This window comes from Cetorhinus maximus, chromosome 17 (genome assembly GCF_964194155.1).
Source record: "Cetorhinus maximus chromosome 17, sCetMax3.hap1.1, whole genome shotgun sequence".
Lineage (NCBI taxonomy): Eukaryota > Metazoa > Chordata > Chondrichthyes > Lamniformes > Cetorhinidae > Cetorhinus > Cetorhinus maximus.
The window spans coordinates 59,267,432-59,285,392 of NC_135895.1; the positions used below are offsets into that span (position 1 = coordinate 59,267,432).

The 17,961-nt window shown below is 45.4% G+C and overlaps 1 protein-coding gene across 1 annotated transcript in view; it reads right to left on the reverse strand.

Annotated features, from left to right (window-relative positions):
• The window catches only part of LOC144692674 (interleukin-23 receptor-like), a 52,834-nt gene that overhangs the window by 3,484 nt on the left and 31,389 nt on the right, over positions 1 to 17,961 (reverse strand). Inside the window, exons 5-8 of the mRNA XM_078561769.1 lie at positions 14,749 to 14,918; positions 13,490 to 13,641; positions 5,682 to 5,841; positions 4,022 to 4,104 (exon numbers count right to left, since the gene is read on the reverse strand). Coding sequence (XP_078417895.1) covers positions 4,022 to 4,104; positions 5,682 to 5,841; positions 13,490 to 13,641; positions 14,749 to 14,918 — 565 coding nt within the window. The remainder of the gene's footprint in view (positions 1 to 4,021; positions 4,105 to 5,681; positions 5,842 to 13,489; positions 13,642 to 14,748; positions 14,919 to 17,961) is intronic.

A 17,961-nucleotide genomic window follows, 5' to 3' on the forward strand; every position in this document is an offset into this window, starting at 1 on the left:
ACCATTTCTTTGCACTGAATAAAGTTGGCACTTTGTGAATAAATGTTTTGTCAGCAGGATGCAAATCACAATCAAAGGCTATTTTGCAAAATGTCTGGACATAATGTTATGCAGCATGTACTGTGCTGATGACTTGATTGTGTACATTTTAATCATTGCTGTTTGGTGGCTTTGATATTTTATAGCGTTTAAGTGTTTGTATAGTATATTCATCTTATAATTTGATTTTTTTCACACCGAAAAGCACCATCAAAGTAGCTTGAAAATGATTAATATTGACAGGCATGGGGACTGACCAGGAGAGTTGGGTTACCCTAGATGGTTCATATAGAAAATAGAACCATTGCAGACTTGTTGGGTAAAATCCTGTGCCCTCTGCTGTGACGGGTTTGGTGGTGTGAGAGGCATCTAATCAGGTGGGAGGGTGTGGGGAGGGGGAACCCGCCAGCTTCCCGCTTCCATCCCATTAAGCCCATGGTGGGAAACCAAGCACCACCACCAATTGAGGCCATTAATTGGCCAAATATTGGCCATTTAATGGCCTAATCCTACTGCCACTGGTATTAGTCCAATGGCGAGCAGGGGGCTTGCCACACAGGGACCACGACAACAAATCCTGGTATCTTAACTTGCAGGCTCCCATGGGAGGGTCCCTCGTTCAAAGGCACTCAGTTCCTGTTCGAGAAGCCCGGCATTGAGAACGGGGCTGCCGCTGAGAACTAAACTCCACCCTTGCCCCCGAACCCGCTCTCCACATCTCTCCTGCGGCCCCCTTCCTGCAATCCCTCTCCCGCCATCACTCACGTGTGGCCTGGGATCCCACCGCGCAGGTGCCATTCAGTAGAGCTGCCGGCCTCTGATTGGCTGAAGCTCTTGGCAAGCAGGACTTCCACCCCCAGGGCCCTTGATCCCATGGGAGTGACCGCGACTTGCTTGTCAAGTGCCTAATTAGCACATTATGCATTGGGCCTTCCCAAGAAGAGGCGATGCAGGCTCTTGGCAGCTCTCCAGCTGGCAGCCAAGACCTCAGTTACATCCACAAGATTCCTCCCACTGAGCCAAATGTCCAGTTTCTGTGCTGTAACATTTATAATTCAATGCTGCTTTAAATTGCTTCAAGATATTTACATTAAAGTACAAACAGATAATTTGGGTGAAAGGAATGCCAATTAGATTCTAATTTTTCAAAGTAAAGTAAATGCTTTGGATCCTCAGACAACCCTTCGGACACTTAGCTAAGAGCATTAAGGGAGCATCGAGAAGCAGGGGCTGGGACAGGTAGTAGCTCACCTCGTGGCGCGCCGCCAACTAATTAGATTCTAACTTACTGCTTTTTTGTCTGCTAGCTTATAATAAATATTTATATGGTTTTCAAGTCAAAAAGATTTTAAGGAATTACAATTGTTGCTAATCTTTTTGGGAGTGGAATGTAGCTCATTTGTGCTAGGAAATGCATCAATTAGTGTCTCATTTGTTGGTGTAGGTGTTCTGAGGACAGATTTGTTTGTATTAAAATGACCGGAATTTAATGAGAGCTGTTTATATGTTACCTAGTTGCAGAGTCAGTGGGACCACAATGCATCGTTCGCATTTTGGGCAAGTACTGTTGCTGAAGCAGCCTTGGTGAGATGCTGCAATGCATCTTGTAGATGATACACACTGCTGCTACTGTGTACCAGTGGTGGAGGGAGTGAATGTTTAAGGTGGTGGATGGGATGCCAATCAAGCGAACTGTTTTGTCCTGGTTGGTGTCAAGCTTCATGAGTGTTGTGGGAGCTGCATTCATCCAGGCAGTGGAGAGTATTCCATCATACTCCTGACTCGTGCCTTGTAGATGGTGGACAGGCTTTGGGAAATGAGGTGAGTTATTTGCCACAGAATTCCCAGCCTCTGACATCTGCCCTTGTAGCCACAGTATTTATATGGCTAGTCCAGTTGTTTCGGGTCCGTGGTAACTTCCAGGATGTTGATAGTGGGTATTCAGCAATGGTAATGCCATTGAAGGTCAAGGGGCGATGGTTAGATTCTCTCTTGTTGGAGATGGTAATTGCTTGGCATTTGTGTGGTGTGAATATTACTTGCCACTTATCAGTCCAAGCTTGAATGTTGTCCAGGTCTTGCTGAATATGGAAATGGACTGCTTCACTATCTGAGGAGTCATGAATGAGATGCTGAACATTGTGAAATCATCAGCGAACATCCCCACCTTTGACCTTATGATGGAAGGCAGATCTTTGATGAAGCAGCTGAAGATGGTTGGGACTAGGACGCTACCCTGAGGTACACCTATAATGATATCCTGGGACTGAGATGATTGACTTCCAATGACCACAGCCATCTTCCTTTGTGCTCGGTATGACTCCAAACACTGGAGTGTTTTCCCCCTGATTTCCATGGCTCCAGTTTTGATCGGGCTTTTTGATGCCACACTTGGGGCAGAATTTTATGTTCGGAGGGCGGGCACGCTCCCGACACACCCGAGTGTAATATGACACGTGATGACGTCGTCTGTTGAAAGGCCTATTAAGGCCATTAACAAGTTAATTAAAATCAAATTAATGCTGCTTGTCCAACCTTATGGTTGGTGGGCAGACGAAAAGGCCAAGCAGCCTTTACATTTTTTAGGAAACCTCATCCACGAGCGGGTTGAGGTTTCCTAAAGAAATAAACATTAACTGAAAACTTTATTTTTGAATTAAAAACATGTCCCAGCTCATGACAGAGTCACATGAGGGGACATTAAAAAATTTTTTTTTTACTGTCTTTAATACTTCTTTAAAAAAGTGCTTCAATCTCTCTGAGGCAGCTCCATGTCTCAGGGAGATTGAAGCGCTCTTTTGCGCGCATGCGCGAACTGCGCACCAGGCCCGCTCTCCCTCCTCCCCCCGCCCGCACAGGTAGCGCTGAACACTGCCACTCGCAATCCACTCAGTGTGGGCCTTAATTGGCCCACCTGCGTGAAAACGCGGAGCGGAGCCGATCGCAGGCGGCAGTCAGCTTCCCGATTGCCCCCGCCTGCTCCCACCGAGCCCGCCCGACGAGGGAAAAACATTTTCCTTGGTCTAATGCTGCCTTGATGTCAGGGGCTGTCACTCTCACCTCACCTCATGAATTCAGCTCTTTTGTCCATGTTTGGATTAAGGCTGTAACGAGGTCAGGAGATGAGTGACCCTGGAGAACCCAAACTGAGCATCAGTGAGCAGGTTATTACTGAGTAAATGTCGCTTGATAGCACTGTCAATGACCACTTCCATCACTTTGCTGATATAAATACGAATATTTTAAAATGACTGACTAGAAGAACAAGAATTAACAAATTACTTGTGACAGATCTAGGGAAAGGGTTAGTACCTTAATTAAATTAAGAAACTGAAATGAAAGGCTGAGGCCTATATAGTGTTGGACTAGACATTGCTGAGGTTAAAAAGAGTAGGAGAGAAAATGAAACAAATAAAGAAATAATGACTATGTGATACCAAATTTGGGTTTTTAATAGCCTGTATGTTGCAGAAGGACAGGATGGTAAGAAGTTCCACACTTAGGAATTTCTAGGAAATGGTAATTAAGTATGGAACAAAGCAGTGGGTTTTGATTTAGATAAAGGCTACAAATTAGAAGCTTAGGGGGAACAAGAACGAAAGTTCGACAGATTTTAATATTAAATTGTTGCAGTTAAAACAAGCGAACAATAGCTTCCTGAAATGGCCTGCTAATTGATTGGTGGAGTTAAGAGAAACTTGCAATATGATTCATAAATTATATCAGATAATTTTGTTGCCAGGTGAGGATTTGTTTTTCTTAAGAGCCACTAAATGATATTGTTTCAGGACTAGCTCAGTGAGAGGTATACATTGATCTTTCATCTTAACTGCCTACATTAGTAAGGTCACATTGCTTTACAGAACTTTACCTCTCTGATCTCTACTGCTATCATGTGAAAAAACATTGCTATTGATGGCTTTTTATCCCTAGGAGTATACAGCTGATTAACAAAATGGCAGGCATAAGGTGTTCAACATACCTTCCAGTAGATGATTATCCTTCTATGTTTGTTTGGATCAACTGGTTCACTTAAACTCCACACATCTAAAACTCCAGCAGGCACTGCAAACATTCATTAGGGAAGAGAAAGGATTTTAGCGTTTAACTTATTGATAACTATATGAAGCATTTGAAATATTTTTCACTACCACAATACGCACAGCTCTCAAATTGTTTATTGACTAACTATACTATGCATATTGTTTTGTACGGCCTTTGTCAGGTTAACCAGGCAGTAAACCTGATTGCATGACCTCTCATTAACCTAACCAATAGTAGCGCAGGTTTAAGGTGTTGGACACAAAAATCTTCCCTGAATTTAATGTTGAGGATGAAATGCACCCAAAGGCTGGGATTTTGTCAGGGCATTGGGAGCCCTGACGATGGGCTGAAAAGTCAGGGGCAATCTCACCTCAGCCATTTAGGGGAGCAAGGCCACAGTTTAGTTACACAGCTACTTAGCTGCTGCCAGGGCTCCAATCCCTTTAAAAGTCATGAGCCCATGCCTGGGAGAGCTGCCAGCCATTGGATAATCCCAACAGTATCACTGGGAGCAGTGGCCACTGCCGGGGCTGCACACAGCCGATAGCAGGCAGTGATGGACACTGCCCTCACAGCAAGGTGGGTGGTGTCAGTAGTTGCTTGGACCAGTCAGGCAGGCCTGGCGAGATGTGGGGGAGATTGGAGTGAGTTGGTGAGGGTCAGGAGGTATTACCACAAAGGCGGCCTTTGCCTCTGGGGTCCCCTTGGTGGGCCATGGGGCGCCAATTAGGAGGGCCCCCAGGAGCCTGTAGGAAGCCAGCTAAGGTTCTCCAGCTGGTCTCCCCACACGGTAAATGGCCCACATACCACTGGTGAGATGCCAATGGTGGCGGTAAGAGGCTTTTAGTTGGCCACTTAAGGCCTCTGGGTGGGAGGGACATCCTCCGCCTTCCCTGCTGCTGGCAGATTGTCATGGCAACAGGAAGGTGATGCGCACTCCACTCTCACTATCTTATGGGCCCCGCTACCTCCCAGCCAATCCCTGGAGGGGTGGTAAACTCCAGCCCAATGAGTGTATCGACCCTGACCCATAACCTCTCATCTGACAATTGCAAATTTTGGGTGAGAATAAATCAAGGGTTTAATTTTCTCTCTTTATTTTCTCCTTCTATGTTATAAGCTCTGCAGATTTAAGCCAATCTTGCAAAACTATCAGAAAGATTCCTGCACACATGAGGCATCTGTCAAAGCAACAGCAGGCAGGAGGAAACAGTGGTGTGGAGGGGGGGAAGAGAGCAAGGAGAGCACCAGGTTTGGAAAGTAACAGGAGTAACAGAGGACTTGGCTTTTAGATCCTGAAGAAAAAAAGCCACCAAGCCACCTGAACACCTAATCTAGGCACCTGGAAGGAGGTGGCCCTGACAATGAATATCATCTCATCTGCACAACAAATCCCTTCTGCAGCAATTGGAAGAAAAGTATACAATTTTAAATTTACTTCTACTTGCTTCTTCCCTTCCACACATACATCTTCCAGCAGAATTTTGCTCAAGGAACACGTTTGTGCAATATACATTTAATATGCTTGGTGTAGCTGAGTACATAATAGTTGATTTCCAACACCCCACTATTTAAATACATGTCAGAATTGCACTCACCTGCCTCAGGTGTTTTGCTTAAAAATGACTTGCTCCAGTCACTCCAGTACTTATTGCCTTTTATGAGGCTGCAGCGAATCTGAAACTCGTATTCGTTGAAAGGCTCCCAGTTGTAAAAATGACCTGAATTTCCATTGATGCTAAACACATTTTTACCAATCTAAAATAGATAACAGAAATATTTCTCCCATATTGGCTCGCTCTTCTCTTTTCGCAAGTTTACTTTTCAATCAACTTTCAATCAGGCGACAGCATTTGCAATGCAAAACAACATCAAAGCAACAGTGTTTTCATAGTTTTCATGATAGTAAATATCCACATTATTTAATTATCTGTATCTTTGTCGTTATTCAAAGGAGCATGATTATTGGAATGAAATTTTACTCAGTGTTCAGACTTACAGTTCAGTGCAATACTATATTTTTTAGAGGTGCTGCACTTTGGCTAATACATTAATCCAAGATCCAGTCAAATAGATGTTTACAGCATTGGATATTCTGTCCATTCTATTGCACAATTTGAGGAAGAATAGGAGGTTTTCTCTGCACTGATAAGAGTTGTGGCTGGGGCTGCCACTACTTAAGGTCTCAGGAATAAGCTGACCTTACCTCATAACTGACTTAAGGCAAGACTTATGTCCCCATGATGGAGGAAGTCCCACCTCAGAGAGCTGCGGGCCAATCAAATGGCTGGCCGGTCTTTTAGCTGGTCCGGGGTCTCACCAGGGCCAGCCTGGGAGTGGGGACAAGGGGTTGGGTGGCCAGGGTAGACAGGAAAGTGGGTGAGGGGAAAAGTGAGATGGGGGAGGCCTTCAAGTGGCATGAAAAGGAAGCTCTATCCCCTTTACCGGCCGCCAGTCAGTCAGGTTTCATTGGGCAGGATGGACACTTGGCGCTGGCATCCTCCCGACACAGAGAAAATCCCAGCAGTGGCAAGAGGCGGCCCTTAAATGACCACTTAAGGGCCTTAATTGGCCCATGGTAGGGCAGGCCTCCCATATCTCCCCCTCTGCTGGTTAGATTGCAGAGTGAGGTGGGGGCAGGAGGATAGGTGCCATGAACAGCGCAGCTGGCATGGTGCCCAATTTTATGGAGCCTTCCCCATCCCATCCCAGGGGTGGTGGTAAAATTCAGCCCTTTATTTACATCAGTCAATCAGCAGTACATCACTGCATTACAGACATAACCACTCCAGGTCCAATGAGTTCCAAATATATTGAGCAAAGGAAAAGAGAGAGTCATTTGCCTGGATTTTGCTGTAAAAATAAACAGAGAGACTATCAGGACTGTTATTAAAGAGTAGATTGGACAGCAACTGCACAAGTGCGGAACGGAGAAATCCAGAAGTTGTTGTCTGAGTACCCTGTTCCTCCAAAAGATTTCCTATAACAACATCTTGCCAAGTGGCTTGACATTCATATACATAAAACAGCATGAAGTTGGAATACTCATGAGGTAGACATCCACTCCAGAATACATTAGAAAAAAGTAGGGCTTGTCTTTTCAAGTATAAGTGAATTTTTAATGGTGTGATAAATCCTAATCACTTACAAACAACCTCTCTGACACTGAAAACATACTTATATAAGTATGGAGTCCCATTCCTTCAGATTTTAATTATTGTTAGAGATTTTAAAATAATCAAAAAACATCTTTATTATACCTCTTTTTTGTCTCATTTATTTCTCCCTTAATCCCATATAACTGTCCCTCCCTTTATTTCACTTTCAGTACACAATTTGGCATTGACTATTCCAACTTCTATATCCTTGTTCAGACTCCGCCTGTCTTAGTGGTCTTCAATCTGATTGGTTAAGGAGACATGCAGTTGTGTGTCCTGTTCATACAGATCCCAAAACCCTATAGAGGCCGATGAACTGTTGAATTTCTAGTAATCGTAAGTTCCAGTACAAAAGCTTGCAGAAAGCAAGCATAAGAATAGATAATGCATGAGTTTGCTGCTGGCAGCTAAATCTGGGCCATTAGCTTTCTCTGAATGGCTGGGTTTCTCCAAATGCAGAGAGCTACTGATGCCACCTTTGTACATCTAAAAGCTCTATCTGAAAGCCCTGTCAACTTCATGAACAGGAAAGGATGTAATATCCTGATTGTGCAGATAGTGGTTGATGCTGACCACTTTGTTAAGAATATTAGGGAGTAAACATAATTTGTTTATTCTCAGGAAATTCAGCATATTGACAATGTTTAGCCACAGCAGTTGGATGGAATAACTAATGGGAGTCAGGGAAACCTGGTTCAGCCGTGGCTGGTAACACTTATTTGAAATGCGAGTAAGTCCATGATGCCCTGGGCACTATCAGAATCAATATGGAACATTTCATTAGAATTTTCAAGCTCCATTTGCGGGACTTGAACAGGTTAAGGGAAGCCCTGCAATATAGCCTAGCAAAGGTTTCCAGAATTGTAGTGGTTTGCTTTATACTCTAATTTGATGATTTGGCCTTCTAAACACAGAAGGTGAAGAAAAAAACGTCACCACTTTGCATGCATGAGAACCTTGCTTCTGAAAGATAGATTTTTTTCAAAATGGACCTCCCGAGATCTTGGTCCTTGAGTTCCGCAGCCAACAGTAGCTGTTAATGCTGTGAGAAGAGACTGCTGTTTCCAGCTCCTCCTGTTCAATGGTGCTGTATGATTCATCCAGTGATAGGCCCTCTTTCCCAAGTGATTTCCTAAGTGACTGTGACTTTGATAAGTAAAGCACCATGGCAGAATGGGCAAATTGCATGGAGAATGCCAGGTTGCTGTTCAGATAACTCTTTATGTTAAATACTGAACGCCGCTGAGGGATACAATGGGTATTCATCATAGGAAGAAGATCTCTGACTGATAAATCAGGAATTGTGACTGAACAGGAGACCTAAGTCACCAGAACATCTAGACTGCAAAATACTCACAGTTCTGTAAATGCTCTATCCCATTACCAATCAAAACCTGGCTGCCCTAAGACAACTTCTCCATTTCCCCCAGTGTGTAGCACAGCCCACTCCTCATATCCATTGGAGGGCCTCAATCCTTTGTTTCTAGTTGTATACATATTTCCCTTTTGCAAATAACACAGAGATTTAGACATGGAACAGATTAACTCCCAATGTTTCTTCACCTAGGTGTCTGCCAAAAGTCCCCTGTACAGATGTGTCCAGGTGCAGGCATTACAACCGTCTCTTAATTTTCCAGTTAAACAATGCAGGAAATGTAATATATATGGGGTAGTGGAATAGTAAAAGAGAAAGCCTACATGTGGGAGGGGTACTGAGAGATTCTTCTTCCTATTCAGGGTCTCATTCATTTCTTCTTTCATATTATATTGCCCTGAATGTTGCTGAGATCAGTCATGCTTCCAGCAGTATCTCTGCATGGAAACTCATGTGGTCACTTACCTTGGCCAGGCTGGTAAGGTCATCAAGTCATTTCTAGTAGTTAATGGGGCAACACAGTTGGTACTGATTACCAGTTTGCTCTCTCTCCAAACTGCCTGAAAATCACTTTTGGGAGACATAGGGCAGCATCGTCCAAGATTTGCACTAAGTGAGGTAACGGACAGATAATACAACGTTTTACCCGCCGGCCGCAATGGCGGATTTTCACACCGTATTGTCCCAAACCCGCCACATTAATTATGCATTCCCGGGAAACACGCCGTTTCCATGGCGGGTGGGCTCTCATTCACCCACTACGCCATCGCCTCGCTGCTTCAGCACGCCAGGCGCCATATTTAAAGTCCATCCAAGCGCAGGCCTCTCAGTGCTTCCAGCCCATGACTGCTGCAAAAAAGAAAAGGCCCTGAGAGGCAAAAAGACTGCAGCCCCCAGGTTCAATGATGTGTCCCTCGAGCGCCTTTTGGATGCAGTGGCGGCCTGCTGTGAAGTTCTCTACCCACACTCTGGCTGCAGGATGGGCAGCAAACTCACTAATCCGGTTTGGGAGGTGGTGGCAGTGGTGGTCAGTGCCAACGCCCTTCGAAAGAGGACAGCCACCCAGTGCAGCAAGAGGATGAATGATCTCCTCCATTCCGCCAGGGTAAGTCTCTCTTCTCATCACTCACAACTCACACACTCACAAACCCATCACACATCCACAGGGCCCTCGCTCATTTCCGGTTCAAGGGACATCACCATTCACTCTCTCACACACACCTTCATTGTCCTCATCCCGTCCATGGGACCACTCACCACCCTCACAGGCCAGACATACTTATCATCTGTTTTGTTTCAGATTTCCAGCACCCGCAGTATTTTGCTTTTATACTTATCATCTGACCTGGCAGGCGTCCTGCTTACACTGTCTCCATCCCTATTTATGCAGGACAAGCTGGCACACAACAAGAGGGAGAGGTTGCAGACCAGTGGAGGAATGCCTGAAATCAAGGTCCTCACGGACTTTGAAAACAGAGCCACCCAGCTGGCCGGCTGTGATCTGGACCGGTCCTGTGCTGACAGTGAGGTCGGCAGTGCTCTAACAAGTGAGGGTCCAGCAGTGCAACATCTATCAGACAACCATGCTGTGAGTGATTTGTCCTGTTTCAGAAGCCACTGCCATGCACTAATTATCTCCTCTTTCTTCCGCAGGTTAATCTGGGAAAAATCCGATGGAGTCCATGACCCAGGCCTCCAATCAAGCCCCAAAGAAACCTCTGAAGAGGAATCTGGAGGCACCCTCCTTGAAGTACCATCACAGCGCTCACCCACACCCTCCACCAGCGCAGAGACCCACACCTCGGTGGGACTGAGCTTTAGAGTAGCCTTGAGATCACAATCTGGTGAGCACATTGCACTGTTTGATCCACAGCAGGCGGAGACAGGGACTTCCCAGGTGTCTGGCACTCGGAGGTCTGCTGGAGGCCAAAAATTTGTTGAGTCTAAGTCAAATGACGAGCCTCTGGACTGTCACAGTTGCTGGAGCTGCAAAGGCAAGCTTGGGAACATCAGGAAAGGATGGCTGCTGTGCTCCTCAGATTGCGAGACAGAATGGAGGAGTCTGTCCACCTTCAGGCTGAGGCGAAAGTGCTGGCATGCCAACGTACTGAGATCAACACTGGTAGGATGGCGGCGCCATGGAGACCTTGGTCCAGGAAATCAGTCCTGCTGTGTGGGCTCAACTCCAACGCTGATGCCATATTTGGCCTCCAACGGTGTGTACCCAAGAGGGGTGCGGGGCAGCTCGATCTCACCCTAGCTACCCCTTCTCCCCAAGGAGTCAGCCTGGCGCCCCTGGACACCCATAGGGAGGAGGATCAGCAGGTGTACCCCCCATGGCCATCAATCCAGATGACTCCGGGAGTGTCCGACCCCCTTGGACCTCAGGGGCTCCAGCTCCACAGGCCGAGAAGGGTGCTACTGCCACACAGCAGGATCCCAAAAGCAGGCCGGGGCCCTCCAGGTCTTGGCCCTCCAGAGGACGCTTGTCAAAGTCATGCAATCAGCAGGCTGCCTTCACCTCCACTGTGGATGGCTGGGGAGCATCAAGACGTAGCGTCAGGGTTAGGAAAGTTAAGAAGATGTAATTGCACAGACTGGGCATGGGTGTTAATCGCTTGTACATTATGTTCACTATTGTTAATAAACTCCCAAGAATGTCTCCCTGCCTATGGCTCCTTGTTCTGATGAGCAGTGTTCAAGTCACTCAGATGTGAAACCTTTCTGCACAAGATAATGACAGGTGTCTCAGTCCAGGGCCTCTTCCCTGTGCTTTGTGCAGCCTTCAGACCAAAGTGATGGTCCAGCCTCACACTCCCTGGAAACATTACTGATGCCAACACCTCAACGGTGCTTGTCATTGCTGCCAAAATGTTGTGGGCAGGCTTCTCAGAGCTCCACCATTCTCTCTGTGTGCTCTCAGCACCTTTAAGGTGGGGCTGGCCATCTCTTCAGCATCTATGACCAGTGATGCTGTGTCCTGAAGGGGACAGGTGCTGAAGGTGGACAAAGGATCAGGTGCTTTTAATGTTTCACGGCTGCGTCTGTATGACATGACCCTGATCACAGAGCACATGCAAGCTGCCCTTGGCCAGACAGGAGTCAGACATTGACAGAGGCTACGTGAAGACCTATGGAGTGTCCTCACTGCATATCGTCATCATCCTCCTGCGATCGAGCAACTTTTATGATCTCCAATACGTCTCCATGACAGGAGCATTATCACAGAATGTATGCACGCTGTCATAAGCCAGACTGGAGTCAAACGTTCATAGATGCAACGTGAGGATCTATGGTGTCTCCCCACTGCATGTCGTCATCATCCTCCACAAAGCTAACAGCTATGAGGGCATCCCGAGCCCACCTGCTTCATCCAAGGGCAAGTGCAAGGGCCTCATCCCTGTCATCGTTGCCTTCGAGGACTTCCTTACCCTCATCGCTGTTGATGTCCTCCTTATCGGAGGAGACCTCCAGCTCCTCCATCTCCTCCTCAGCCAGCTCCTCTCCCCGTTCACTGCAGACCCCTTAGATGATGTATCGCTTTCCGCTGTTGCTTTTTGACATTCAAGCTGGCTCTAACTCTTATCCCTTCATGTTCAGAGTCACCTGCATCTAAGCGTTTCAGCAGAAACAACCCTTTAACTTCTGTATCATGCCCTGGTTTCTGTTGCCCCCGATGGTGGAGATGCAATCAGGAGTGAGATTCTCACTGAAATCCCGCCTGCTGTCCTCCATACAAAGAAAATGCGATCCGATGCCAGTGGAATCATATGGGTGGGTGAAAGTCTTGCCACCATTCACTGATAATCCAAACCTATCACCAAGTTTACAACAGCAAAGTTTAATGGGCACTGGGAGCCTCCTGTGGCCTATATTTAGTAATTTAAGAAAGGCTGCATTAATATACTTTATTGAATATGACAAGAAGATAGGTAGGGATAGTCGAAAGCAGCGACAAAGGCGGGGCCATTGCTGGAGTAAGAGAGGTTAGTTACAGACGTGTTATTAACTCTATTGCAGCCACATTTTCCATTCTACTTATGAATATTAGGCCTAAATGCTCAAAACCAGGGCCTGAATTTTTTGGATTGCGGGGTCTCCCTTTCTGCCAACCAAAGAGTTGGCAGGGAACACATCCCTACCGACTACAAGTGCCCTACAGCCATTTCACGCTCGAATGAGTAAAATTGGCTGCAGGCGGTACTTCTGCCCCTCACTCGGGAAGAAGACCCGCCTTAGAGAGTTGCTGGCCAAATTGATTGACTGGCAGCTCTCCCGTCCTGCAGGGACTTCTGATGGAGGCGCCCTGCACCTGGGCACCCACCCCTTCCAGCCCAAGATCTAAGCCCGTTCTTGTTTGGGCTTCCCCCACAGCAGGCAAATCCTCCCGCCCACCTTAAAATTGAGGTAAGGGCGGGCTTTGCATCCGAGGCCTTGCCCGGCCCAGCGTAAAATCGTTGCGAGGTTGGGTTAGGAGGGAGCACAGAGGGAATCCCATTCCTTCAATTTCAAAACAAAAACAGAATTACCTGGAAAAACTCAGCAGGTCTGGCAGCATCGGCGGAGAAGAAAAGAGTTGATGCTGCCAGACCTGCTGAGTTTTTCCAGGTAATTCTGTTTTTGTTTTGGATTTCCAGCATCCGCAGTAGTTTTTTGTTTTTATCTCCTTCAATTTCAAGCTTGCGTAAAAACCTGCCGGCGGGGGAGTGTGAAATTCTGGCCCGGAGGTGGCTCGCAATGTAAATGGAGTGTGGGTTTGTTTTGTGTATACCAGAAGGATAAAGAGAAACAGAGTGAGGATGATGCTTATATCTTAGTCAGGAAATAATGCATACTTCATAAAACAGCATTCTGCAGTAAGTCTGGAACTTACCAGAGTCCAGCTGATACCAGGATCGGACGTTATTCTATACCTCAGTTCAAACCGACATCTTGCACTTGTTGAATTTCTCCAGTGAATGATGGTCTTGGCAATTGAATTATTTATAAATTCAACTTTAGTGATGTTTGGTGCATCAGGCTTAACTATTTAAACAAAAATATTGTTACAAATTGGCATTAGAATTAGAATAACATTTCTCCCAAGATTTTCCCTTATCACTAAAAAATGGTCACTGGGAATTTCCTTTGGGGCTCTCCTGAATGGTTATCATCACTTCAGGGGAGAATCAGAAACCCATGTATGCAGCTTAACCAGCCTTCTCGTTAATCTCCTGCAACGCTGGTCAAGTGGTAGTAGCCCTGAGGGAAATGACAGTGGGCGATTTATATTGGATATAATTCCACAGGTACTTTCAGTGCTTCATTTTCTTGCCCAAGTGATTTTACTTCATCCCTAGACTTTTAGGCCCTAAAAATCCTAAGGATACTGGAATCTTAGCAGTTGCTCCAAGCTTACTCCCACCGGTGAAATTCGCCACTGACCCTACCAAAGTCTGCAGGCTCAGAGAGAGGACCTTTAATTTGGAGAGAGTTAGCAGGTGTTCACACTTCTTGGGGCCTAACTAGATATTCACCTTGAAAATTTCGATAAAGGGTCAGAAAGTTAGTGGAGCTCCAGGTTGGATATTTCTTAATATTCCTGCAGGGGGGCTGCTCTGAAAATATGTTTTCTAAAAACACAGCTTTTCTCCTGTTCAGTGGGGTAGAAATTAATCCCAGTTCCCCAGGGGGACTGCTACTGTGTTGGCCATCATGCCATCAGCTGTTCCAGTGCCAACTCCAGATATACAGAATCATCACCCAGACTCCCCTATCCCACGTTGATGGCCATGTTTGGTGTGAGTAGAAGCTCCATGACCAACAATCCATTATTGATAATGCTTGGCCAGGACCCCAACCTAATATACAAAGTCTTAGCAGTACACCAGAAAGTCCCAAGATTTTCAGCCCCTTTGTCTGTTCAATGGTGGGGTTAAATACACACGAATCCAAACTTGTCCGCACCCCAACATCCATAAAAAGACGTTTTCCAGCAGGATTGTGGCAATATGGACTCGTGATAAAATGTTGGGCCTTCCTAATCTGTTTTAACTAGGCTAATTGTTTGCTTACTGATCCATCAGAGGAGTTTGAACACAGGACCGAAAAGGTCAAGTACAATTGGAACCACTAGAAATTGTAATACCGTACCTATATCGTGGATCGAAAAAGTTAGGTCCTTAGATGTTGCATTTCCTAGTGCATTCACAGCTTGTACCCAAACCTTGTATAGAGAGGCTTTTTCAAGATGATCTCCAGGCACAGTGACACTGCTAGTTCCAAATTTTGTAGGAAACACCTGTTCTTCACCTGTTCCCTCACTGTAACGATAAGATAATACAGAACTCATAACACAGAAGCATGAGAATGAAAAGCACAAACAAAAAGGAACAAAGTTTTTTCTAATGAATGTAAAAAAATACAACAATCCTATAACATAAATCTAGTATTTTGTTGAGTTCTGCGTCATGAGATCCACATCATAGAGGGCAGTTTTTTATTATAGCTTAGGATGGGCATGCAAAGAAAGGGGCATCTCCTAGACCCATCTAATAATGCCAGCAAGTGGCCAGATCCATTTTCATGATCCGGCATTATTTTAATACTTAAGGTTATTTGCCAGTGCTTTGCTTAAAGGTGAGAAAGACTTGCATTTATATATCACTGTCAGAAAATCCCAAAGTGCTTTATAACCAAACGTGTACCTTAGAAGCAGAAACTAAATACTGTAGATACCGGAAATCTGAAAAAAGGAGAAACTTTCAGAAACGCTCAATAGGCCTGGCTGTATCTGGAGAGACATTTCAGGTCAATGGCCTTTTATCAGGACTGGGAAAAGTTGGAGATGTAATAGGCTTTAATAAAGTGAGGGGGGAAGGGTGGGAGAAAGTACAAAAGTGAATGTCTGTGATAGGGCGGAAGGCAGGATTAAATGACAAGAGAGTTCATGGTGCAAAGCCAGAGGGAGTGGTAATGGGACAAGTCAAGAAACAAAAGATGTGTCTAGAGGAGGTGTGAATGGCACAATAATGAATAACTGCCATCAAAAAATCAAAAAGGAGAAAAAACAAGAGAGACAAACACAAACCAGCAAAAAAAAAGGAAACAACATGGGGCAGAGGTTACAGTCTAAAATTGTTGAACTCCATGTTAAATCTGGAAGGCTGTAAAATGCCTAATCAAAAAATGAGATGTTGTGCTTCAAACTTACTTTGAGTTTCATCAGAACACTACAGGGCACCGAAGATAGAAAGATCAGCGTTCGAGTGAGATGGAGAATTAAAATGACAAGCGATTGGAAGCTCCAGGTTCAAACTTGTGGACTGAATGGAGGTGTTTTACAAGCTGGTCACCAATCTGCATTTAGGCTCCCCAATGTAGGGGACACCACTTCGTGAGCCGTGAATATAGTATACTAAATTGCAAGAAGTACAAGTAAATCACTGTTTCACCTGGGAGGAGTGTTTGTGGCCTTGGATGGTGAGAAGAGGGGGTAAAAAGACAGATGCTGCATCTCCTGCACTTGCATGGAAAGATGCCATGGAAGAGAGTTCTGCAGGTGATTAAGTATTGGGCCAGGATGTCATGGAGGGAACAGTTCCTTTGGAATGCTGAAAGGGAAGGGAAAGACCATGAATATTGGTCGATAGCCTATCTCCAAAAATGGCGACAGAGAAATCAAAGAAGGGAAGAGAGGGGTGGCACTTGAAAGCAAAGCTGATTAAATTTTATAGCTCAGGGCAAGAGCAAGAAGTGGCACCAATGCAGTATTCCAATGAAACTCAACATAAGATACAGAACAATGTATTGGAAAAAGAGGTGAGGGAGGGGGCCTGAGTCAGAACAAAGAATGCATCACATATCTCACAAAAAGGCAGGTGTAACTAGGACACATACTGGCTCCCTAGAAACACCTTTTATTTGGAGGAAGTGAGTGGAGTTAAAGAAGAAACAATTCAATGTGAGAACAAGCTCAGTCATGGTGGCAAGGGTGGTGGTGGATGGTGATTGATTGGGCCTCCTTTCAAGGAAGAAGCGGAGAGCCCTAAGACCAGCCTAGTGGTGAATGGAGGTGTAAGGAGATTGGACGTCTGTGGTGAAGAGATGGTTAGGGTCAGGAAACTGGAAACTGTTAAAGTGACAGAAGGCACTGGAAGGGTCACAGATATAGGTGAGAAGAGACTAGACAACAAAAAGAATCAAGATAGAATAAATCAGTTCAGTGGGGCTGGAACAGTGAAATTATGAGTCTATCCAGGCAGTCCTGTTTGTGGATCTTGGAAAGGAGATAGGGGTGTGCTGTTCAGGGTTGGGGGACTATGAAATTGGAGGCCATGGATGGAAGATCTTCAGAGGATATGTGGTCAGTGACAATCTTGGAAATGGTGGTTTGATGTTCGGTGGTGGAGTTATTGTTGGGGGTGGCAGGAGGAAGTGTCAGAGAATTGGCATTTGGCCTCTGCTAGGTAGGCTTGAGTGAAAAGGTCCACTGTGTGGCAGAGGACTTCTGGCTAAAGAAGTGGTCACAGAGGCAAAGATGATGGAAGAAGAGCTCAGCATCATGTTGAGCTCAAAATTCATTGGGGTGGGTAACTAAGGAGATGAAGCTAAAGCATTTGCTAAAGACAACTCATTCAGGGTCAGAGAGGGGAAGGTCAGAGAGTACCGTGAACACACAGCAGGGGGTGAGTTTAGAGGAAGGATTAAGCTCAGGGTGGAGTGGAGGGGAAGAATGATCAAGAGGATGTTGATATCCATTAGCTGATGAAACTTGCAATCCTTCACACCTCAAATGAAGGAAAAAAGTTTTTTGTTGAAGTGTTGGATGAGACAAATGATGAAAACCAGGGCAGCTTTGAGATAGAGTAAGTTGGTGCTCCTGTAGAGAGAGATTGAGAGCATTCACATGGCAACGCAAGGCACTGAGTGTGGATCTCAGGATGTAGCGAGAACAGCGATTTGAGAGATGCTGAACATCAAGGAGGTAGCTCGTGAGTGGATCTGAAACACGATGGGTGGAATTTCAATTGAAATCTATAAGGAATATGTCGGAGCCAGAGGCTGTTGCTGAGGAAGACAATGTGGCTGTGAAAGCAAATTTTGGTAGTTACCTGATTTAACTCAAAAAGGAAAATAAAAAGCAATAAAGGTGAACAAGGTAGAAGAGGCAAACAGAAATCCTGTCAGAGAGAAGAACAGGGTCTTCAATGTGGCACTCCTGGAAGAGATGTGACAGTGAGTTAAACACTAATACAATATTTGTGGGTGCTGGAAATCTGAAATAAAAACAGAAAATTCTGGAATTACTCAATAGATCTGGCAGCATCTGTGGAGAAAGAAACAGAGTTAGCGTTTCAGGTCGGT